Source organism: Lutjanus erythropterus, chromosome 11 (genome assembly GCF_056507025.1).
Source record: "Lutjanus erythropterus isolate fLutEry1 chromosome 11, fLutEry1.hap2, whole genome shotgun sequence".
NCBI lineage: Eukaryota > Metazoa > Chordata > Actinopteri > Lutjaniformes > Lutjanidae > Lutjanus > Lutjanus erythropterus.
In genome coordinates, this window is record NC_139327.1 from 4,796,207 (window position 1) to 4,821,922 (window position 25,716).

A 25,716-nucleotide genomic window follows, 5' to 3' on the forward strand; every position below is an offset into this window, starting at 1 on the left:
AATATTTCCCGGAAAGAACACTCATTACAAACACCAGGATCATTTGTAGTTCAAATTTTTGTCCACAAGGGGGCACCAAACCTCCATCTACCATACAATGCAACAGGCACAGTCTCTCAATACATGTTAAAATGCATTGAGCTTGTTTTATATTATAAAAATGTTTTTAACCTTAAGTTGTTGCAGTTCATTCTGAGGAGCTGTGGCTTTTCTGTTTTTATTTTGTCACCCACCTGGTCTGGGGGAAAAGCCACTTCATCACATTCCTTTCTATCAATGTGAATATCAATAATCCCCCCACACCACTGATAACCACTGTTTTCTTGCCAACCTTTCTCGACCCTGCAGCAGTGATGACAATCGGGAAAACACCAGCATATTTAGTAAAAATAATTTCATTTTATTGAAATATTTTACAAAATGATACAAACTGTCACTTAAGCACAAATCACATAGCTTGTGTAACATCCATGAACACACATAATAAATAGAATGTAAAACATCACACAACACAAATGCAGCATTAGAAAACAAATGAGCAAAGAGTCAAGTCTAAAGGAAGAGGTGGAAGTGTAACAGGTATGTTTACATCTCCAGTAAATAATGAGACAACCAAAACCAGCAGCCTGGACTTTCTGCTGAGCAGAGGCATAGCTCCAGGCATGTTTCCACAGTATACAAAAAAACAACACAGCATTCATAATTAAAAACACAAATAAAAAAAACACACAACTGAAGATTGAAGGACTCAAAATTTGCATTAAGGACCAGTAATCTGAACACTCTCACACAATCAGCCACACTGAACACAGTTATCCAAATAAAACCCAAGATAAAAGTTTAAAATGGAGCTAAAATCTTTAACTTTAAACCCTAAAAGGGGTCAAATACATTTAATCTCTTACAAAGAGAGCAAAAGAGATACACTATCAATGCTGAGTTTTTCTAAACATCTATCTGATTATAACCTTGTCTTTCCCCAGCTTATTCTACACAAGTAGCTCTGTGACCTTGTCTGAGGAAAACTCAGATAACTAATATTCTTTGAAATATTTTCTACTTTATAAGGCTTCTGATTTATTTGTCTCTTTCTTTGCATAGGGCTCTTGAATAATTAAGCTTAACTACAGGCTTAAAACACTGATAATACCATCCTCTACATCCTTTTCATTAAAAAAAAAAAAAAAAAAAAGGGGACCTCCAGAGGCCCAGTAGACTAAACTATCCTGCTTGTATTGTATTGCTGTGACATCAACTTAGCTCTCACACACCAGTACAGGACAGAGGGCAACAATTTAACACTGTGCATCAAAGAAAAATATAACGATAAATAAAACTAATCATAACACATACACCATGTGTACTTGCAAACTATTCATTTGAACATTTTTAGAGTAAAAATCTCTGGTTTATACACACAGTGAACCCAACAGAAGAAATCTCTAAGCCACGTAAGTTTAAAGTTTTAAGTTTGGTATTGCATCTTTCCTCTGTTTACGGAATCTAAGTCAAATGCTTGCAGTTCAGACAGAACAAATACACACTTTGGTTTGGCAGCTGGATTACTTTTTCAGTATTTCCTGTTTTTATAGCGCTCAGTGTATAGCCATACATACGACTTGTGCTTGACAGCTATACAACACACAGCTCTGTACTACATCTCAAGATAATAGTCACTAGAAACCCAAACATTAAATTAAAAACAAAACACCTATCACTGTAAGTGAGTATATTAACTTTAAGAGGGTATATTCAGTGATATTTCCACTTGCCACCCTGCTGTTACAAAGTATTAGCTCATGGACATTTTCCAGAATAGTCATCACCCCCACAAACAAAAACCTGCACAACTGGTAGAGTCTTGTTAACCTGCACACTCTGATTTGTCTTTGTTGCAATGATGCTTTAGGGCACCTCTGGGGGTTGTCTTGCACTAGCCCAAGCCCTTTTCCAGATTAGATTTGATCTATTCGATATCAATGTTTACGTCACAATTCGTCAAACCTGTTATTTCTGTTAGTGAAAAGCTTTGGTATGTATGACCAAAGCTTTGATGGGTATGTGTATTATTTGTAATTTTCCCAGCAGATGTAGGCTGCAACTGTTGGACACTGTACAATAAAAACATTGAAAACAGTCTTCACCAAATTTTTTTAAAGCCAAACTCAAACCTTTAAGTTTTGAAATAAACTAAAAATAGTTAAGCTGATATAAAGTCTTTTGTTGAGATACTTTATACTTTCTTCTGCATAAAAAATTGAATCTTTGAGTTTTAGAAACACCAGGAAAATGTTTCACAGTGAGCTGTGAATCCAACTTGTCATATCAAGTTTCAACAGTTTCTGAAATACAAATGTTTTGTTTCGAAAAACTCAAAGATTCAAGTTTGTCTGAGAAGAACATCTCAACAAAAGATTATAGGTTGGATTTGATGTTTTTTCACTTGATTTCAAAGCTTAAAAGCTTGATTCACAACTCAAAAATTTAGTGCAGACTTGTCTTGAAATCGAGTTTTCTCAACTTTTTTTTCTTACAGTGAATCTATCTGATCTGCAAAATCGCAAACATCTCAGAGGACAACAGTTTTCACACAGCATCATGTCTAATGAGGGCAGTTTGTAGGCAACTCTAAAACTCATATTTCAAGCCATTATATTGCAGCTGCAGGAAAACGCTTCAACCTTGTTAATGTTTTACATTAGAACAGAGATCAAACACTACTGCTGGCAGTGCCTGATGGTATGAAAATGACAAGACATCGTCCAACTAATCTGCATCAAGTATTCACCCAAGCCATGTTATAAAATATGTTAACAGAGGACCATCAGATATAATATGGAGGAGTATTAAGCAGTGATAAAATCCCATATTTAAATATCCATGTCAGACATAATGGGAAAAAACATAGAAAATGTAGATACAGAAAATGAAAACAATATAAACTGAAATGGTTGAGCGCAAACTAAATAAAAAAGAAGAAAAAAACAACAACAATCATTTACATAAAATTATGCAAACAAACTGTTTTTTTTTTTCAGTTTGCATTAAGGTTAGTCTTAAAAAGATATTCTTAAAGGATCATGTCCAACAAGAACATGTCATCATTGTGTGCTGAGGGTGGGAAACTCGGAGCCCCATCTCACTGGGCATTAACATGCATCCTGGGTACATGAGTTGGGTGAAATTCAGGTCACATGCCAGACCAGCAATTTGTTTTAAACTGCAAACCACCATTAATCCTTGCATCATCACTGCAACCATGGGAACAGAGGCCACGTCAGTCCAGCCCTTAATGCTGCTCTAATGCTCGGTCACCATAGTGTTGTAAAAAGTCACTCAGTATACATAAAGGCTTTCTCAGCCTGGCTGCAGCCAGTGTGTTGCTGAAGTGTTTTTCCTCCCAGCACCTCACACCTCACTCCACAGGGCTGCTACTGCTGCTGGCCTTGACCCCAGCCCTGCTAATGTGCAGCCAGGGCAGCTTGGCACAGTTCTTAAAGAGCTGCTCAATGGCAATGTGACGCACGTGCAGCTCTGATGCCAGCGAGTCTTTTTCCTGCACGGCCACGGTCAGCTCCTCAAAGACCTCTGTGGACGGAGAGAAAGGCAGGATCAGTGGTTTCACTCGCACACACAAGGCAACATTTACACAGACACACAAGAGATAAAGAAAATCAATAGTGCAGATTACTGAAGGAACAGAGAGCAAAGACAACATGACAGAAAATGCATCTGCTTAACATACTCCCACAAAAAAAGGAAAAAATCTAACAACTACAGTCCAGGATGTCAGTGTTATAGAGTTGAGAAACACTTATATAGACATGGAAACATTTCCAACATAACATGGTAGGGATGTCCAGATCAACTGTCTGCCAATTAGGGATGTGCACAGTTAGTCGACTATTCCATTAAACATCACCACCCTCACTAGTCTGTACCAGAAATACTAGTCGGTTAAACTATTTATCAATACTTTATTTATGCATAATCCCAGTTAACTGTTTCCTCTAAGAAATTATGCAGACGTCAGTCACTAGTCAAGCTGCAGCTCCAACAGACAGCAGCCGCTCTGTCCCAGCGTGAATGCCCTGACGGCCCTGACCCAGATGTTATTATTAGCAGAGTGAGACACTTAAAACCAGTGACAGATAAACCCAGTGCAGTTTGTCAGCATTTTAATGTAGAAAATGAAAATAAAGTTGAATGTAGGCTGTATCAGAATAAACTGGTATATAACCACTTGACTGGACATCAACAATGTCGTTAACCTGTAGACACTGTGATCCTGTTACGTCTGAAAAGCAGTTTCATAGTTTTTACTGCCCAATATCGTCATCGCCACCCAAAATCTAGTATCTGTCGGGTTGACATGGCTCATAGACAAATGGAAATCACAATCAACAGCAAAAATGTGATCCTAAATGATTTAGGATGAGCAATAACCTCTCTATTTCTTCTGCATAAAGTAATCAAAATATGTAAAACCGACTGCACCCACAGGACCTAACTTCATCAGATCTTTCATCCGTTCATCTCATTTCCCTTTTGACATTGGCTAGAGTGACAATTTGGCTCATTTAAGCACTGAAGAAGAAAATATCAAGAGTGTTTAAAGATGACTGGGGTGTCAATTTAAAAAAAAAAAAGTTCCAAACTCTCACTATGATGTTCTATATTGACCCTGCTTCATCAGCTGTCCTCTGGCCTAGTGGATCTTGACCTTACTGAGGTAAAACTAAAACTTGCTTGAGATGAAATGCGTGTGGCTTTGCTGTGACTGCATGTAGCAAACAATAGGTCTAAGTGATGAAGAATGGAGTGAACAGACAGGCGGGGAATGCATGAGCGAGCACCACACAGTGCCCAGTTCAACACAGCTGGTCACATGGAAGGAGATGATGTGTTGACTAGAGAAGCCCTGCAGTCTACATCAGCCCCCGCTTTGTCTCATGTTGTGACACACAGACAGGGTATGTTGTAAATTAAAATACATTTTACTGATGCTGCCATTTCCTCAGGACACCAAGAATCCAATATGGGGCTTTATTACTGATTGAAGATGACAAAAATAGTAAAATACTGATGATTCGAACTACACTTTATATTAAAGTTTGCGTTCAGTATGCTGTATTGTACAAATTAACAGCACATGCCAGTAAAAACACTTACTTTGAATCTGCATTAGTAGCTGGGCATTCAGCTGATGGAGCTCATCCACACTCATTTTAGTCACTAAAAGGAAAAACAAAGAGTTTTCATTAGTCATTCTGAATGTACACAGTCATGGTTCAACATTAACCATGACCCAACAGCCCATGGCCACAAAAAGTTGCTCTGTGGCCACCAGTTATGTAGGTATGGCCACAAAGTTTGATCCTCATACTGTGAGCATTTGCCAAAACAACATTTCAGTTCCACAAACATGATTCATCAACAGCTAACAGTACTTGTTGTCGACTAGGTACCAATATGCTGGGGCTAAGTATGGCTTTACCAAGCTTACAGAAGAACCAGAAACACAAAAGATGGATTATGAAAAAATGAAACGGCAAAATTTTGGAGTGAAGAGAAGCAGGAGTTAAAGTGGCTAGAATGTTAATCATCCAAGGATGTCATTTACTGCAGTGTATGCCACCAGTCTCCTCATCTAGCCAAGAAGTCAAGATCATTTTTGATCGAAAACAATGTCTTCATGGAACATCACATCACAATCCACTGAAAGAGTGGACAATAATAGCCTTTTCTGTATTGTTTTTAAATAAGCTTACATTTGAAGTAGCAAAAACGTATTTTGGCCACCAAACTCCATTGTGTTTTCCATGTCCACTGGAAATGTTTCTGAAGTGCCTGCTGTTCCACAGACACACTGATAACATAGTTTTGGAGTTGTTTTGCAAACTTAAATGCAGCAGCTCATTCAAATGTGGTAACAGATGCTTTGAAGCTGTACTTGAACATGAATTTGTTGCTGCTAATCTTCTCTGTCATCGCTCATTTTAAACAACAATATAACCAATCTTACCCAGCACAGCTGCTGTCATTAACCTCTATTTCGGTTAATTTTTTCTCACAAAAATGTGATTGTAAAATCATGATTTTATCTGCAGCCCAGTAGCTTCATAATGACTGCTGAACATGGTATTTATTGAGCTGGGATCAAATTTCATATTCGTTCTGTTGTCTGAGAACAAAAACAGAAATTATGTTAATGAGAACAACTAGATTGTGAATTTGGTTGCAGTGACTGTTGGTAGGTTGATGATGAGTTGTGTTGATGATGAGTGTAAACCATGTACCTGTGAAAATGCCACAGGTACACAGCCTGTCATCTTTCATTTAAAAGCATAGAATTTGTAGTCATGAGCAGCTTTAGTTGTGATGAGGTATGAGAAAGCCAAGGGCATACAGTAACTCAAGGTTATAAGAAAATTAACTTTTCTCTGGAGAGATCACAGCAAAGGCAAAGATGAAGGACTGTTACGGTTTTGTCTGCTGCCTTTTAACGAACAAGAGCTCATAGGTTTTCAAAACCTCAGAGATCACAATGAACAGGTTAGGATAGAAGAGAGGCAGAGGAGTGCAGCAGTCCATTTCTGTTAACATATTGTCGAAGCTATTCTTCCATCAAAAGAAGAAAAAAATGTTTCAATTAGAAACTGACAAAACTAAAGTTACTGCAACTTAAACATGCTCACATTCATCTTTGCTGTGGCCCTGGTTTGTGTGCTGCAGCTGTCCTCCTCCTGACGATGGGCTTCGGCTGTGCAGACCTTTCCTGCCATCACTGGGCCAAACGTCAGACTGTGGCTCCTGCAGGAGCCCCAGCTCCTCCGCCGTGTGGCACTCCAACATCCCCATGGTGTAATCAGGCAGCCCTGTCGCTTTGCTCCTGTCCCAGCAGGGTGTGTACCGGGGCACCTGGGCGTCTGACTGTGGAAGCAGCTTGCGGTCAGTCTGCTGGCTGTAACATAGAAGCTTGGCCCCACGTCTGCTGGGGCCGTTGGAGGAGACAGAGTCTTTGTTCTGGGCATACTGGATGATGCGGTTCAGCTTCTGGCTGAGGGCCAGCTTCATGCCCTCGTAGGCACTTCGGGAGACCTTGGAACGTGACAGCTTCTGGTTGGCGATGAGATGGCACTTCTCAAAGCAGTCTCTGTGGCCGCGCAGGGACTTTGAGTGCAACAACGTAGCAGAGGAGACACCTGCATTCACAGACAGAAAGCTATGAGTAAAAGATCAAGGACAACTAAAACCTGCAGCCACACAAACTACATTGTCGAAGTTATGATTGCAAAAAAACAGTGAACTCCATCAACCCATAAAAAAGCACAAGAAATAGTTGATAAGAAGTAAAACGGTAGTTCTCAGCAGGTAGTGAGTGAGATACTGACCTGTTGAACCTGCCACAGCAAATAGAAGTAAACTAGTATGAAAGCAAGCTAAAACTGGCAGATTGACCCATCATGATCTCTCTGTGAAAGCTGCTTAGTGTGCAGTGGATTAGCCAGCAGAGCGGTGAGAGAGCAGGGATAATAGATTAACCCAGTCTCAATGCAAACACATAAAGCATATTTGGAACATTTTTAGTGAGAAACAGAAGGGAGGAAGGTGCACAGAGCGTGCACAAGGCAGCATTTCATTAACATTAATTAATCCATTTTTAAATATACCTCTACCTGACAACGAGGCTATTATAATCAAAGCTACTAAAAAGAACTTAAATTGTGTTGATTTTGGAAGCCCCTGCAGACAAAAGCGGTGGTGTTTTCACCACTACAACCACAAAATATAACATAAAAAATAAAATAATCTAAATAAAATTTCCTCCTGCTTCTTTTTAACTAATGAACATACTCATTGTAACCTTGCCTGGGAAAATAAATACACGGTTTGTTTCATCTGATATGGTCAATATAGACAATCTGACCCCATGGCAGCCATTAAGAATAACCATACAGAAATAGCTGATCTTTTTGCTGATGGTCTGGTTTGCTTCTGTAGGTTATATAGAGGCAGTAAGAAACTGAGACTGTTTTCTAGACTTGGGTGGTATCTATTTTGTCAAACCTTCCTGACATTTCACCAAAATATATGGTATATGACAATGTTTGTTTAAAAAACAAACCAACAACAACAACAAAAACTGAGCTGCTGGTGTTAGAAGTCATTGTAGCATGTAGCAGGAGATGTCTTTTTAGATATCTGAGATGTAGTTTTCATCTACATAAAATTGGTGCATATTTTTTTTACTAAGACTGGACTGTGTACATGACTGTGAGTCAGTTGCCTTCACCAAGTGTTTGTATTGTAATATCTATTCTAAACGGAGCTACAACGATTAGTCGATTAATCAATTAGCTAATCAAAAGGAAATTAAAATTGTGCCTCATCGTTTGGACGCTGTTCCACTTCAGCAGACAAGAACAGTATCTGCCAGACTCATTCTTTTAAAATGGTTCAGAAATACACAATAATGTGCTAACCTCTCTTAGACAGCAAAATAAGAAGTGAGTTCTTTCTGCTCTATTTTCTTCACTTTTTGTCCACAAGGCACCGCATGGAATATAAAATGTTGACAAAAGAAATACAATTTGTAAGAGGGAGGTCTGAAAATATGGTCAAGGCTGAGGATTAAGAGTCTGTGAAAGTGCACATAGTGTTCATCATTATCAGACTTTTTTCAGTAATTTTTCAAGCAAACATGTGAAACATTTTCTGATTCCACATTCTGAATTGTGAGCTGCTTTCCTTTATATTTATGATGATAAATGAAGAGCCTTTGGGTTTTGGACTGTTGGTTGGTAAAAAGTCATTTGAAGACGTCACTTTGGCCTTGTGAAAATAATCATCAGATTGATCGATAATGAAAACAATTATTAGATACAGGCCTAATTCAGAAGATCTTAAATCTTGCCTATGACAAATACCCTCGTATTATGATAGAAAAGTAAACTTAAAGTAAAAAGTAACTGAAAGTACACTGAATTGAAAATAAATATTACAACCGAAATAAGAGTAAAGAACTAATGAAAAATACATAACTATAATAACTCTTCCTGTCAAACAGCAAGAAAGATGCAGATACATTTTAAAAAGTCTCCTCGTTATCTTATTGTTCATACTGAATGAAAACAGTATCCATATGAGAGCCAGTTTCAATAGAGGATGAACCTTGGTCCCAGAAACAAAACAATGGCACCTTTCTCATCTTCAAGGGAACGGAAAAAACAACTTCAAAACGTGGGCTGATGTTCTATAGCTTAGACCACATTCCTTGGAAGTACCTCATAGTAAGAAAACTAATGTTTCCTGGATCCTGTCAAAACAGGTCACAGTGTAGCCATTTTAGCACGCACAGAGGAAATGAACACACACCTAGTGGACCAATGTTAAAATAACCTCTGAGTAAAATGGGCCAGAGCTTGATAAACAAAGAGAAGCTGAAGGTGAAAGCGAACGACAGTGAAAACTGTCTGTGTGTTTGTGTGTCTAAGTGACAGTGTGTTGCTGGCTGCACAGGCGTTTGTGTGATGGCCTTCTTCTTGCGGCCTACATTTCTCAGCAGACAGGCGTACGTGTTGGAGTGCGAGGTGAGGGGATGAGTCACTGTTGTCCGTACAGATTTAAAGAACTCGCTCGGGGAGGTTTACCTGGCACGTCTCTGTCAGTGTTTTACCAACATACAGATGAGCACAACAACCACAGGTCAGTGCTACCACATGACCACAGAACAAAAGCTACACACACAGACTGAGCTCATATGTCTGTTGTGGTCTGCGGGGCCTTTATAAAGAGCACACACACACACACACACACACACACACACTTGAGGTTTCAGTTTCCTTTAACAGAGGGTTGTACCAGTCAATTCCAACAGTGTCAGTAACTGACATCCTGTAGTGCAGTGTTTTTTGAGGGGACCCACTTTTTAAAAAATGACAAACCATCACAACATACACCACATACATTTTTGAGGGTTTCTGAAACTCGTGGATTCAAGTTTATATAACAACAAAACATTACTAGTTGATGAAACTTTTTAAAAACTTAGGAGTTTGAGTTGAGCTCAAAACTCAAATATCTATTGAAGTAACTTGCCTTGAATTTTAAAATTGAAAAATTTTAAAGTTTTTTGTTTTGACAGTGCAAGACATTTTATCCTTCTTCATAAATGAGACAAAATAATTCCATTTTGGCAGAATCAACAGACTCCTATTTTTTCCTCTCATCAGTAAAACAATACATACATTGTAAATGCTTTATAAAAGGACTACTGCAAGTATGAATCTTAGATTTTGCAGAATTTATTCTACAGTCTTATTTATTTGGGGATCTAAAAAAAAGTCTACTGTGACCCACCTGTGGGTCACAACCCAATCTTTGGGAATGACTGCTGTAGTGGACAGGTCCTACACAATATGGGAAAATTGGAAATGTTAGATTTGTTTCTTTGCTGCAGTCTCAAAGATTACCTGATGATACATGGCAGTCATTTACTGAAAACAGAAAGGAAACTTTCAGAAGTCTTCAGATGTCTTCCAGGCTAAAGCAGGTGGTATAACTTGTTGTGTTGAAGTTTGATAAGTGTGGTTTGTGCAGCTGTGTAACGGCAGCTACTCTGCATGTACTGCTGTGGAAGTTCTGCGGTAGATAACAGGTGGTTTTAGTTCATATATCACTGAGTTTGCTGTTGTTCATGTCAGTTCTATGTTGGTGTCAGAGCTGTCCTGTGCAGCTGCTGACAACACATTTCTTCTGAGTCGTGCCATGCTGTTTGACACCTTACCACTGACGACCTCTGTCCCACTTGTCCCACGACCAGCTCTCAACCATTCACCTCCTCTGAAGTCTTTCAAGGATCAAATGTCCTAGCTCAGCATACACACATACTGTTCAGAGCAAAACAGAAATCAGGAGAGGGTCCCTCAGGGCAAGACAAAAGTGTGTTACTTTGTTCTCTGCACTTGAATGTACAACTCTACAGTGTCTGTATTATCCACTGAAAACATGCAGAAAAGCTTTGAACTCAGTTGTTAGTACTGAAACTTTGACATTTGGAACTGAAAGAGGCAGTGTTGTCCATTATGGCAACAAGCAGCCACAAAACCAAGTGGTTACTTTACGATCAAGAATTATCATCATCATCATCAGGCATCATTCTTCCTCAGAGCTTTGGAGATGCTCCACTAGTTTCTAAAATGTTTGGTTTCAGAATGCTTGGATTTCCTTTGTGACTGAAAACTTGTGATTTTTGTGATTTGGCTATTACACATCATAAAAGGGCACAGCTCATGTGAAACATACCCTACACTTATTTTCTCTCTCTCTTTTGTAAATTATTGTTTTTTTTCTTTCACTATAGGAGTATTGATTCTTCAACTTGAGTCATTTTTATCAGTTGGTTCCCAAATTATTGTTAAGGATTGATAATAATTGTGGGGTGGGGTTTGCCAGAGAAAGTTTAGGAACCACTGCCTTAACCAATAGCTGAAAATGCTAAAAATATATTTATAATTTATGATCAACAAGATACAAAAAACGTTTTTAAAAATTCTCTCAAGTCATTTTTTTCTTGTGTTTTTCTCATTTGAAGTTTAATTTTAAGCTTCCTTATTCAACAAATGGCTCCACCAGACAAACCAATGTCAAATAAAGTGCAATTACTGCCATTTCTAAAATATCAAATACATTTTGTTATCTATAACATTTTCAATGGTGATACATCAATTAATGATTAATCAGTAATATCCCTAGAAATTAACATGGGGCATTTGATTTCTGATTTGATCGAGCCTCTGAATCCTGACTCTATTGATGTGTTATAATCATTTATTTTTGCTTTCAGGAGCAACTGAAAACTACGAACAGCCCCAGGTGTTGTTTAGCATGTTGTACATGATTTCTCTATCAGGCCGAAAGCCTGTGCTTTGTTGCTTCACTGACTGATAAACTAACTTTGACTCCTGTATCACAAAAAGACCAGGAAAAAAACAAGGCCATTGGTTAACGTCTCTAGCTGTCACAGCTAAACAAAGTAGATTCACCTCCAGTGAATAGTCTATGTGTGTGCCTCCGCTTATGTGTGTAACCATGAAAGACAGTAGTGCTAAGCTGCTTAGCTGGAGTGAGGTCTTTGGCTGGTGGTGCACTGGCCTGGTTGTGGGCCAATGATTTTTCTGCTAGGCAAGTGGTAGTCAGTGTGTTTTTGTGGTGGTCTAAAGACTGAGACTGATCGGATTATAACATGGCTGTTTGACAGGCAGAAAGCTCCTGTAGCTATTAGTAAAGTGTCTGGAGATTCATTGGCCATTCAGTAGGCAATATTCTCACACATGATTCACGTACCTTACATATAGTATATTGTGGTTTCCTCACAAGACTAATCCATTGTAAAGTCTTTCTAGGGGTCAGAACACAAACATAGAGAAGCTAAGAATAGATCCCGTCACACACAGTTGTGTAATGGTCTAAAACCTTCCTATGTACTGAGGCATACAAGATCCATTAATGCTGCTGACTATCCCGCATTTGGTATGGACTGTTTGCTTCCTAATGCTGCAGGCAAACAGCAAGCCCTACAAAAGACATGCAAGAACATGACAGAACAAAAATATTTCAAGAAAGTTGTCTTTACAAGAAATTGGTGTTTAAAACAGATATCCTGTCAACATAATTTGTTTTAAAAGATGGTCATACACATGAAAGAGTAACACCTCAGTCAGTATATAGGCCTATTACGTCTGTTCTTCACACAACTTTGTCAAGAATGCTAAAGTGATGCTTATAGGAAGTACTGCTTGCAGCCACTGCTGTCCCCTTAAAAACCAACCGAACTGCCATCCTATTCTGCTGTTTTACTAACTAATAGACGAGTTTCCCTTCCCAAAGTCAGTCTTACATTAATGTGAAATGAAAATAAACTAAATCTACAGATACTTGACACAGGAGAAGTACATCAAACCTAATCAAATATACTGAATTACTACATTTAATAGCTACTTGTTGCCACAGAAATGAAAACAGGAACAGACATCCAATTTGCCTTGCTCAAATATGACTTGCTAGTATGCACTGAAAATGTAAATGAATGACAAAATGAACATTTGGGTGGAGGAAGAGACACAGACAATAGCCCATAAACTCCTGAGACCACATTTGTAAATTATTTCTCACACCAGTGATGTCAGCAGTCCCAGTTCTTGTCCTAGAACATCAAATATGTTTAATATAATAGTAATTGTAATAAGCAGCTATACTGCAGGGCAAAATGAGAATCCTTAAACACTAAACACTGTGTGAAAATTCTGCTGACAACACGTATCTATGATGATGTGTGTATTTGATATAAATCCTGTACTTACACAGCTTTCTCTTTGTTATCTATATGATCCCATTTTCCAGTGTCTCATTTAATGTATAAAATGATTTGAAAGGGAGATGCCCACTTAGTGAAAACAAGACAACAAGAGTCAAACATTACATAATGACAGACTCAGAACAGTGTAACAAAATCTGATTGATCTCAAAATGTAATTATAATAAACCAGGCAAAGCCTGACATAGCATAATTAATACTTGAAATTAAAATGTCAGTCATCTTTTATGGAATGTAAGTAAAACATCCACCCACTTGTGAATAACTGTCAAAAATGATTTACAGTGTTTCAAAACTTAAGTATATAATTGTTCATTAGTTCTCTTAACCTTGAAAAATGTAATAAAAACCCATACGAGCAGCCACTTTCAGATGCTTTGAACAACTCTGCACAGTACAATCAATTACACTTTTTATTTTCCAGGTAGAGTACTGTAAACTGTTTTTTTAAACCATATCTCCAAAGTAATGAAGCCACTGTTGTGAGCACACATTCACAAGTTATAAAACCTGATTTTATAGCAAACAATGAAAGACACCTTGGATCAGAGTTCTAGGCTATGATACCAAGGCTCTCTTAATACTGACAATGGCAAAAAAGCCTACAAAAATAATTTGTACGAACAGTCACAATTTACTGTAAAGTGTGTTGGTCCACTGCTAGAAATCATTCCATCAACAAGCCAGAATAATGAAACAGATTTCAGTCGGACATAAACCAAAAACAAGAACTTGCCTATTCATTAAAGTCAAAGGAGAAATATGTAATGTATTTATTGCATTAAATCATAAAATGACCACAATATGTCTTCAGAGATTAAGGAAACATGCTCAGCTGAAACACTCGCTCCTCCAACAACATTCAGAACTGGATGTTTCACGTTTAGAGTAAAAAATTATTATGGTAAAATTGAGCAAAAAGTTAACAGTCTGACAAGCAGCAAGACAGGTACTGAAGGTCACTGAACTCCAGAGTGTGTTCTTTCAGAGCAGTGGGCTTTTGTTTTCAGGATAATTCAGGCTTAGCTTTACATTGACAGACAATTGACAGTTATGAACTGTTAATTATAAGCTGATCAACTTACAGTTACTTAAGTTGCTTGTCACTGTTCAGTGTCCCTGTGGTCTGTCCCTCCAGCTTTGAGTCTGAGAAGGAGGCGGCGGGGGGAAACAACCAGCTTCAACCACAGGTCATTTATTCAATATGGATTCAACCTACTCTTTTTTGAAAACTAGGACCTTAGATATGTCTCCTTCAGGAAACACTTTTATTTAAACAATTAAAGAAAAAAAACTCTACCCAAAGAGGAGGTTGTAATTCATGACTAACCAATGCTGACCAATGAAGCACTGCAAGTATGAAGAACAACACAAAGTGACATTTGCCAGTCTGTGCTATTTTATGTTGTGTTAATCGTATTAGCTAGTTAATAATGCCTATCCTTCTCCCCTGTCCTCCCTTGATGTGTCCTACAGGGTAGATACAATGAAACCTTGAGTAAATTGATAGTGTAACAGAGATACGTGGCTACCTTTGCAGTGGCTGCTGTCACATACCGTCCTCAATGTATATTACTCCATGGTCATAGAAGATAAATTGTATTTATAAAAGTAGTTGCTGATATTGGTATCAGATAATGTGAATAATTTAGTTTATAGCTTTACAAACCAGTGGTGAAAGAGCTAATTATTTCACAGTTGCAGACAATAAAGAATCAGCCCCAATGAGACAATTAATTTATATTCAAATGAAATATATTCTAATGAAAATGATTAACTTTGAAAAAGGTGCTATTTATTCAAACAATGATAGTGTCACATAGAAAGCAAGCCATTTTTCATAAAGCATTGTAGTACTAAGTTACAGGGCTCAGAAAGGCAGACTATACAGTAGCTTCAGCAAATCTCTGGAACCCGACTGCGTTTAAACATACTGATACCACAGGCAGCAACATAATTAGGCCTCTCTACACCCCAGGGTGAAGAGTTCACCCACAATGAATGAGCTGTTTATAAGCGCACGCTACAATAGCCCCTGTAGAGCAGCAACCAGAATCAGCAGCAACCGCATCATTCCAGCCTCTCACCGAAGGAATTTTCTGTTTTTTTTCACTCCAATCCCAGCTGGTAATACTACCAGGCCTCAGCAAAAATTCCATCTGTGTTATGTAAGCAGATAAAGGAATGGTTCTGGGCTTCAGCTGAACCTGGCAGCTCAGCAGACGTCTTGTCTGACAAGGAGCAAAAGCAGGACGGAGGACCAATAATGGAAAATGTCTGTGTGAGAGGCTGGAGGTTACCGTACTTATTCACTAGTGTCAGATCTATCAGGTATTTACATAGGACAGCTTGTCACATCCAGTGAGGCCAGTTCAAAGAGATAAACTATGCCTGGTTTGAATTATGCTGCACTGAGCAATCTGATCTTAACAGTGAAGTCTGATGAATATGTAAAACTGTTATGAATACCAAATTTGCCCATTATGGTGGTTTGACTACTTACAAGAGACAGAGCTAAAACCGTGACAGCTGAGTTGCACTATGTTTTGCTAACCTACAAACTTTGTTGGCATTTCTACTCATGCAAGTATAAATAGATCAAGCCAAATCTTATTTGGAGTGGTCACTTATTTGTGTCTGTGTGCCTCACCTCTCGCCCTGTGTCAGCTGGGCAGCCCCCTATGACCCGCTAATGCAGGGGCTCTCAAAGTGTGGACCAACTCTTACTTTGTTGGATAGATAAAGTGATGTGCTGTATCTGCAACTTTTAATGTTAAATACCATTATGAGACCAATTACAACTCCTTCAACAAGCTCATAGGTTTTCCAGTGTGTCCATCAATCATAAGCCGACTCAAGTCATCAAAACTTTAAGAAGCCCTGCTCTAAAGGATAAGTGGATATATCTTATGGCTCCATGGACAGATGGAACCATTCCTTTAACTTGGCTTTTGCACATTTATAGAGTATGTGTGATTGCAAAAAAACCTACCTACTGTCTCATTTGAAAGACATATCTGATACATAATGAAAAACAACAAGGCACAAATTGTGCATATACTGACTGAAGGATTTTTTATGCCATGCAATTTGTTAGCTACTACCGTACCTGCAAGCCTCAGCTTGTTGGGAGGTCTGGCTCTCCTGGCTACATTACAGAACCACTATATTATCATCTTTGGTATCCCTGGCATGACAGAGGTTGGGTTTGTTGTCTGGTTACTCTGGGCAGTGATAAAGAAATCATGATTATAAAAACTGCTTGGAAATACACTAACTCCTTGAGTTTGAAACAGCTACATTACTTCCACAGAAGATAAACAATAACTGGGAACTGACTGAACTGGCTCTTGGTGCTTTGGTGTGGCTGCAGCAGTTCTCCTGTTCTCTGTTGTGCTGTGTTGACGCTCAAGGCTGTGTAACCATGTGTAGAAGGCAGCTCAGATGGTGCAGTAAGAGAAAAGAAAAGGAAGGTCTGAAAGTAAGAAATGCCCAGTTAGGCAGAGGTTGAGCAATATATAAATAGACATGAATTCTATTCAGTACTTTCTGATGGAACCAGCACACACAGGCCAAAGCAGTTTCCTCAGGAAACAACCACTTGGAGCTACAACAAAGGCTGAACTTCCTGAACATTCACGCTGCTTCAAACTGTACTCAACACTTTTGCCACAGACAGACTTCACATACTTCTGCACCTGATGGTACTGTGGGCTGAAGCCTTGGTAATAAACAATTCTGCACCTTGTCAATATAAACACCATGCTCCAAACTCATACATACATAATCTATGAAAATCTGAAGATGACACATAGCTTTTATTAGTAGCACATGTTGTTTGTGCTTAGGTTGATGTACAGTACTGTCTAACTTCAACTGTGAATACCGTGTGTGTCAGCAGCTGACGTGTACAGACGAGTCTGAACAGGCTTGTTTCACGCAAACCTCCAGGCTGAGCTCAGGGACATTGTGGGTGGAAATGAACACTTACTGTAAGTATGATCACTTTACTTGTAATGAGCCTGCTCTCTGCTGTGACAAAGCTATAATATTGCAGTCCCCAGTTAGAAGTGAGCATCACCCTGCCAACAACAAGAAGTTCAAATTGATTTTAAAAGCAAAATTTTAGATAGGACTGAACGATTCTGAAAGAATATTCTGTAACCGGATTAGTCCGGAAGGGTCGCGGGGCTGCTGGAGCCTATCCCAGCTGACATTGGGCGAGAGGCAGACAAGTCGCCAGTTCATGGCAGGGCTGACACATAGACAGACAACCACTCACACTCACACCTACGGGCAATTTAGAGTCACCAATTAACCTAGCTCTCTCTGTGGGAGGAAGCCGGAGAACCCGGAGAGAACCCACGCAGATACGGGGAGAACATGCAAACTCCGCACAGAAAGGCCCTGCCCCAGCCGGGGAGCGAACTCAGGACCTTCGTGCCGCCCTCTCTGAAAGAATATCTAACTGCAATTATTATTTTGGCATCATTATTCTCATTTTCACTGAAAAAACATCTGATTTTTGCAGAAGATTTGTTGATTAACTGATTAGTTGTCAGCTACTAAATTACTTCGCAACTATCAGTTTGGACCTTTTTTTCTTAACAAAAACTGCCCAAAGTCTTTGACTTCAGCTCCTAAAATGTGAATATTTTCTGGTTTCTTTACTCCTCTCTGACAGTAAACTGAATATCTTTGAGTTGGGGACAAAACAAGACATTTCAGGATGTTATCATGGATTCTGGGAAACACTGATTAACATTATTTGACATTTTATGGACCACACAACCAATTGATTAATGATAAAAATGACTGACAGATTAATTGATAATGAAAATTATTATTAGTTGCAGTCCTACAAAGATGTTTTCTAAATTCTGTAGAATCTGATGTTTGGGCCAGCACATCTCTGCAGCACCACAATAATTTTGCAAACAAAAATTTGGGTTTTATCAAATACTGCACCCCCTGCAGACTGAAAAATGCAGCAGACCATATTGCAATTTCAATAAAATTTTGATTAATTAATTATTATTAAGCCTTGATTTACTTGCCATGAGGTGTACTGCTCAAACTGCAGAAATGATTGGAAAATGTCTTTGTGAGATTGAAAAAATAATCCTGGTGTCATCAAAGGTCTATCAATTCGATGCTATCGAACTGTACTATAGGAAATATTGGATTCAGTGCTTTTGAAGCTTGTCCCATACTAGATGATATTTCTGCTACTGCTGCTGATTTTCACCATTATTTTTAATCTGTCTCTTTTAAGTCCCACAGCCTTGTAGAAGTACAATACTAAATCACTGGAGTATCTCTTGCATGCAAAGGAATGCAAGATCACACATGGACATTTAGAATCAGTGTGAATTTAATAACATAAAAACAACCTATCAAGTATGTGGGTGGTTGGACTTTCCTTATAATAACTGAACTGAATATACCTGGTTCACTTCAACAAATTAAGTGAACTGAATATCCTTCATGAACCCTTTGTTCCTTTCAACAAGCAAGCTATCATCACACACAATGTTTGGCCAGTCAAGTGGTCTCATCTCTACAGTTTCATTTAGTGTGAAGTTGGTAATTTAATTATAACATGTAAACACTTTATATTTGGTATGCATTATACATTTACATCTGAAAAAATGTCTTTCACCAATTAGTCAACAAGTATGAGTAATATTGGTATTTTCAGGAGGCTACAATTCTGACTGGTATGGGGAGCTTTAGAGGACACCAAGTTTTGTATACCAGTCGATGAAGAGATGACATTTTCCTAAACATTTCAAATAATTTTATTTGACCATTTCATTCAGTTCATGTAGAAAGTAGTAAACATACAGGGCCTTAATGTCCGAGACAACTGTGATTTATACTTTACAATATACTCTCCTACAAGCAATTCTGCTTCTATTGCTTCTAATAAATATTCAAACCCGGCATGGAGCAGATAGGCAATGAATATTCAGCAGCAGCAAATCACCCTTGAGATAGCATGATACGGTTTAGGACAGAAAAGCACTGGCAGGGAGTGTTTGTGTGTGTGTGTGTATGTGTGTGTAATGGGAGATGAAGACCATTCTCTCCCCTTCATGTTTTTGGTACACTCCGTCCGTATGTGTGCTGATCAGACTTTTGTTCTCTACTCCTCTAACGAAGGATGGCAGAGGATGAATGAGCAGTGTGGTTATTAAGTCTACATAAGCAGTCAGCGGGCACACGGCTTGGCCTTAGTTTCCAAGCAGCCATGCCTAAAGTAACCACATGCAGCTTGGCAAGCCCCCCCCCCCCCACCAATGAAACACTCAGCTGCATCAAAAACACGTGCTCGTCTGCAAAACCCCCCCTTCTCCCCCCAGACCCAACAGTTACGTAACAGATACTTTGCCACATACAGGCGACATCATAACCTGGACCCCCAGAAGCACACAATGGCACTGGGGCAGTTTAAGAACCAGTATTATGAGTGCTTCAGTTTTGCCTAGACCATGAAAATCTTCAGGGATACAGTGACACAAATGGCCTGCAAGCTGACCTTTTCCTATCTGAATGCAACATCCAGGCTGAAACATTAAATGGAGCAAGGAAGGATGGCCCAACTGAGCCAGACAAGTAACCCGTGCCTCTGTGGAATGTCAACAGATAAATATCCATATTAAAAAAAAAAAAAAAAAAAAAAAGCTGTCAGACATTCCATGACCTATTTGTCCAAAAGGGCTGCTTGAGAGAAACAAAAGAAACAAAAAAATAAAGGTGACCCTGAAAACTGTATGTGAGCTTTAAAACATGCAACAGTATGAACATAATCCAGCTGCTTAGGGAACAATGAGTAAATAAGGGAAAGTATCACATGCTCCGTATTTTAGAGATCAATTATTTACCAAGGCTGTTCATTTTAATAAGAAAAAGTCTTATGATAACAGCTACATGTAGGTTTTTAATATTACTCTATGTACATGCCAGCAAACCTAGGCTGTGTCCTTGTATACTAGGGCTGCACAATTAATTGCAATATTACTGAAACCGCAATATGGAAAAGTGCAGAATCCAAATTGCACAACCAGACCCAAATCACAATTTCTTGTACAAGGAAAAAAGCATGACAAAGAAAGCATTATAACAAAGAACTGTAGTGTTGCATAGATGCTCCATCCTAAAAATCTTCTCCATTCTCCAAATCTTGACCATTCCTCTTACTACTGCATATCTCTATCACAACTTCAGTCAAAATAATGGCAATATAATACTTTTTTTTTTTTTTTTACCATATTGTACAGCCTTATTCTATACAATATTTGGGTCATTCTGCTGTTGAATGTGGATTAATGAGCATGCAAACAATAAAACAACTTTAACACAAGTACTATTCTAACAACGTTTGTCTGCTGGTCTGTGGCTGAAGACTCTTTTACAGCAAACAAAGAACAGGATGATTAATCAATACCACTGCACTCAGTCTCCTTATACCATAACAGAATAGACCTATAAATCTTTCATGCATATGCATTTTCTCCCACTGTCAACAGAATGATATACCACTCAGGAGGCTCTTAGTCAGCTATATGAGGCTGTTTTACAAGTCGTACATAATCATGCTGTGCAGATATAAACACACACACTCCTCTCCATTGCAGAAAAGAGCCTTTGTGGATCTATGAGATGGGTGCCAAATGAGAGGCATATCTAATCCTCTTCTGATTTACCATTCTTCTTCAAATAGGCCACTCATTAATTAAGAGATGAAAAACCTTCAAACACATGCTCTTGAGTTAGAGTGGCACATCAAACGGGAGAATCACAGTGGCCTGCTTTAGTGAGGGCTTTGGTCTCACAGGCCCATTACCCTGCACGTATATCTCATACGCTGTTCCTGGGGAGGATAAAAGATGTGTTTGTGGAAGGCAATCATGTAAGACACCAACAAATCTGAAAGGCTCTGAGTAGGGCTATACAATAAATTGAAATATTATCAAAATCACAATATGACAAAGTGCAATTTACATTTTTTTTTTGATAAAGGGAAATTGTGTGACAAAACAGCATTACAGTAAAGTACTGTAGTGCTGCAGAGATGCCGTAGCCTACAAATCTTGCTCTCCAGAGGTAAGAAAACATGTTTGTTTGGTGCAGACCCCAACAAACATCATCATGATTTTAAGAGTTTTATTCCGTGAAAATGAAAAACTGTGGTGCAAATATGATCATTCACACTAATCTGTTAAAACTGTAGTATATAGTTTTTTTTTCTAACCATATTGTGCAGCTCTATTTCTGAGGCAGTATTACAAGTTTTGCTGTAAGAGAACATTCACTATGGTGGGAAGTGATGGTTAAAAAGTTAATCCAGATGTTTCTGCAAAAGTGATTTATTGTTTGATCAAATGCTGGAGACTCTAAGCAACTAAGACTAGTGCTGATCTATCCACAAATGACTGCCTTCATTTGAAGTCAGCCAGTGAAACTGCTGGAGATAACGATGAATCTTAATTCTGAATCCCATCAGACAGACATCAGTGAGTGTGTGTTCCGTAGTTAAAAAGCATGGAGAGGTCATGCTGGGGTGAAAAAATAATACTTAAGGGTCTGCACTGCATGTTGCAGCCTGCAAGTTGCTTTGAAATGTTACCTAACACAAATCTATTAGCTGTAAGTGAAGAGCTCAACTTTCCCCTAAACGTCACCTCAGTAGCTCTTTACTCTATTGAGCAAACACGCAATAACCACCCCCAACCCTGTTTCTTACCTTCAATACTGAGCTCAAAGCAGACATGACAGAAAGATAAGGTCCCTGTTTCCGTCTCTAGTTTGCAGACGCTGCAGATATTGTCATCATTCAGATCAATGTTCACAAACTGCTCCTCTTCATCCATGGTGCTTCTGGGGAAAAACAACCAGTGAAAGAGAGCTCATGATTAAATACAACCACCACTCTCATTTTTACTAATTAGGTCACACGTTCAAATAAACTTATTAAAAATGTATTTTTTGGTAGTGCCATTGGGGGAATATGTTTTGGTTCATACTATTTTGGGTATGGAATACAGTACAAGAAGCAGTGTCATGCCATGTTTTTTGTCAGTGATGTTATCGATAAATTACCACACAAGCTGATAAAATGGTACAGCTAAGTGGTGACACGGCAGACTAAACTGGATAATCACTGTGTCAACATTTTATTGGGTCCAGTGGTATTAAACACAGCCTGATATCATTCCTGCACAGAAACAACAATCCATGCATTAGCAGTCATGTCTTAAAAACAACAGTTTATCTCTACGGGAAAAGAGCATATGTTTCAAGACTGGACCCAAATTTACATCTGTAAGTATGATGAATTTGGTTCATGTGAGGTGACGTACACAAACTAGGGATTAACTTCAAAGCATTCAGAAGGCTGAAAAGCCTCATTACTGCAGAGTGCACCTCTGTTTTGGGTTTATGTAAATGATCCAATGGGCCAAGTACTGCTTTTAAGAACTTCTTTTGCCGTGGAAGTCATTCCAAGTGCAAATATTTAAACTGTCGTATATTGTAACTAGCTGTGGGAAAAACACACTTGTTCAGCTGTATCGCATCAATAAACTGGCAAAAAGCCTGAAACTGTCAGAAAGCAGAAGCTTTTCGGGAGATCTGCTTTGGTACAGTTTCCCCATAATATATTTAGAAATATTGGTGTCAATGTAGCAATATCATATCACGAGAGACCATACTGTGGTATCTGTATCATTCATTTGGCCAACCAAATCAAAATATGAAAACAGTTAACTGTTTACTGAACCTAGAATGCATATTAATTTTATTTATTTTTTATTTAGCCTTTATTTAACCAGGTTTATCTCATTGAGATCAATGATCACTATTATCTTTTGGGGAAATTAAGTTAGGGCTGCAAAATTAATCACAACTGTAATAAAGCTGCAATATGGCCAAGTGCTCTATCCAAATCACAGATCTACAACCAAATTGCATTTCTTTGAAAAAGGAAAATTATAATGAGGTATCCTAGAGCTGCATAGATGGTCTGGCCTTAAAAATCTTGTTCTTGGATGACAGAAAACATGTTTGGTAAAGACCTCAATGAATATCACATCATCACATTTTTTTCAGCAAAAATTGTAATGCAAAACTGATCATTTCCACTAACTGTATCGCATATCGCAATCAGTTTCAGACAAAATAATCGCAATCCGACTTGTTTTTAACCAACTCCTGCAGCCCTATATCAAGTTCACTGTGACACCTATAAGATGATAAATCTTTGCCACAAAATGAAAAGCAAAAGAAAAAACAGACATATTCATTATTAGAAAAACATGCTTTAAGTACAATTAGCTATCAGAAACAAAACACACTGATACTCTCTCTTGTGACATGCCACAAAAACAATGTTAAAAGTGCTACAGGTCATGAGTTTTATGTAGTTCTGATTAGTGAGTTCATATTAAGAGATCTGCGTCCCTGCTGCTGTTTATCAAACTCTCCTTCTTGAAACACCTTAAGAGTTCTTCAACTGGAGGGAAGGTTACATTGTCCCCATATACGAGATTTAAGTATACTCAAGATAAGACAGATAATACTGCCCAGACTTGGCTGTATCTTCACTGTATCAGCCGACATACAGCGTTTCAGAAGAACAGCCAGTGATAGAAAAAACAGGGCTCGGGTTCCATTTGAACTTTTTAGTCCATTGGATTCACACAATTATTTAACCGTTACTATTCCACATATATGTTCCTGTCAACAGTTTAAATGCCCAAATACCTGTGGAATGTTAGTTCGGCTCTACTGAGGCAGTTAGAACTGCCCCGAGTGTCTATGTACAAACCGTTAAACAAATGCTTGCTAACAAGAAGTTAAGCTAGCATCCTCCGAGTACTCCGCTCGGGCTGATTCGTGACCGTTATTTGACGTTGTTATACAGCGAGGTATCCGACAAAACGAAGGTGTCACCGGAATATTAGGACACCACTTTTGTTAAACTCACCTTTGTCTGAAAGAGTGTCTTCGGACAGCTATTCCTTTGTGCGGGCACCTCTGTTCTCCTTCTCCTTCCCCCCAGTGAGCAGCACACAAACATGAGCGCGTCACGGCAAATCCACAGAAGATACAGGAACCTCTCTCCCCTCTCAGCGGAACGAACCACTAGTTTATGTCAGGGGTGAAATTAGCCGTCAGGAGTTTTATTTTTGACTAGTTTCCCCCCAGTAAATGGCAAACAGCAAATTTAAATACTTTGAACAAAAAATACATGCAATTCTTCATGAAAATACGTTAGTTCCACTATACCAGCCGCTTCAGACAGCAGAAGCGGTGAAAACACCCCTGCAGCTGAATCAAGGTAAGTCTTCCTGGCGTCATCAAAACATTTCCATACATCAGATGGCAAAAAAATTAGCGGTTTGGGATATAATTAAAGCAATAGATGCTAAATAGGGAGAGTACAACGTTTTATCCTCATTGACTGCATCGTATGAGGCTACAGACCTTTATTTCAGACGACTCTTCCATCGTCAGCATCATTTTCGGTTTTCTTTCTTCTTCACACGAAGTCTCACGTGGGGAATTCCCGTGAAAGATAAAGAAGAAAAGCCTAATAGCTTCACGAGTTGTTATATCATTAGACATCCTGTAAAGAAAGTACAGATGTGTTTAAAAGTAGGGAGTAAAAACAAAAGGTTGTCATAAGAATAAATATTCAAATCAAGTATAGAAACTTGAAAAGTCTATTTAAAGGGATAGTTCACCCAAAAATGAAAATTTAGTCATTATCTACTCACCCGCAGGAGTAGATAAAGTCCGTTGTCCCAACACCATCATATCACACATGCCATCATATCACACATCCTGTAAAACTCCAGCAGTGTTTTGCAGACTAAAAAACTAAACCCGACCGTCTATCAGCATGAGGGTGAGTACATAATGACTGAATTTTCAATTTTGGGTGACCTATCCCTTTAAGTATTTGTACTTAATTACTTCCCAACTCTGCCACAGGGCCCAATGCAAGCACCTTGTTTGTCTGTGTTGACACATTTCTGGTAGAAACATATTTCACTAATTTTAAATGTAAAATTGTTTTTAGACACAAGAATGTTCTGTAGGTAGAAATGAGGAAGCTGAACTAGCCCAAGTTCCTGCAAGACCACACAGAGTTGGAGCATTATGAGTTTCTGTCACTTATAAGTGAGGGAAAGAGCCACCAAAGGTTGAAGAGTCAGTATTGATCGGTCCTCCTACTCTGTCATTTAATTGTCATTGTCATTTGAGTTTTTCACATGATTGTACTTGTATGACTGGTGTTACCTCTAGAACAGTAGCCTATAGTCTTCCAC

At 38.6% G+C, this 25,716-nt stretch overlaps 1 protein-coding gene and 1 long non-coding RNA gene across 3 annotated transcripts; both read right to left on the reverse strand.

The window, feature by feature from the left end:
- Positions 1 to 379: 379 nt before the first annotated feature.
- Positions 380 to 24,660, reverse strand: c11h21orf91 (chromosome 11 C21orf91 homolog). Of its 2 annotated transcripts, none has more exons than XM_084730533.1 (5): positions 24,369 to 24,660; positions 22,128 to 22,261; positions 6,699 to 7,205; positions 5,173 to 5,235; positions 380 to 3,588 (listed from the first exon to the last, which is right to left on the reverse strand). In XM_084730533.1, the coding sequence occupies exons 2-5, from the start codon at positions 22,252 to 22,254 to the stop codon at positions 3,416 to 3,418; spliced, it is 870 nt and encodes a 289-aa protein (XP_084586659.1). In that variant the 5' UTR covers positions 22,255 to 22,261; positions 24,369 to 24,660; the 3' UTR covers positions 380 to 3,415. The 2 variants fall into 2 exon arrangements, with proteins under 2 accessions (XP_084586659.1, XP_084586658.1); XM_084730532.1 differs by having other exon boundaries at positions 22,128 to 22,258; positions 24,369 to 24,487.
- LOC146318565 (uncharacterized) lies at positions 16,515 to 17,462 on the reverse strand. Its single transcript, XR_014771581.1, has 2 exons — positions 17,370 to 17,462; positions 16,515 to 16,853 (listed from the first exon to the last, which is right to left on the reverse strand). It is a non-coding gene; the product is annotated as an uncharacterized LOC146318565 (long non-coding RNA).
- Positions 24,661 to 25,716: the final 1,056 nt, after the last annotated feature.

Bases quoted from the DNA above. Each gene is read 5' to 3' on its own strand.
- c11h21orf91 (XM_084730533.1), bottom strand. From the start codon at position 22,254: ATGGATGAAGAGGAGCAGTTTGTGAACATTGATCTGAATGATGACAAT. The intron at 7,206-22,127 runs GTAAGAAACAGG...CTGTGAATGCAG, and splicing joins CTTTGAGCTCAGTATTGAAG to GTGTCTCCTCTGCTACGTTG. The intron at 5,236-6,698 runs GTGAGCATGTTT...TTTTCCTTTTAG, and splicing joins GGGCCACAGCAAAGATGAAT to TGACTAAAATGAGTGTGGAT.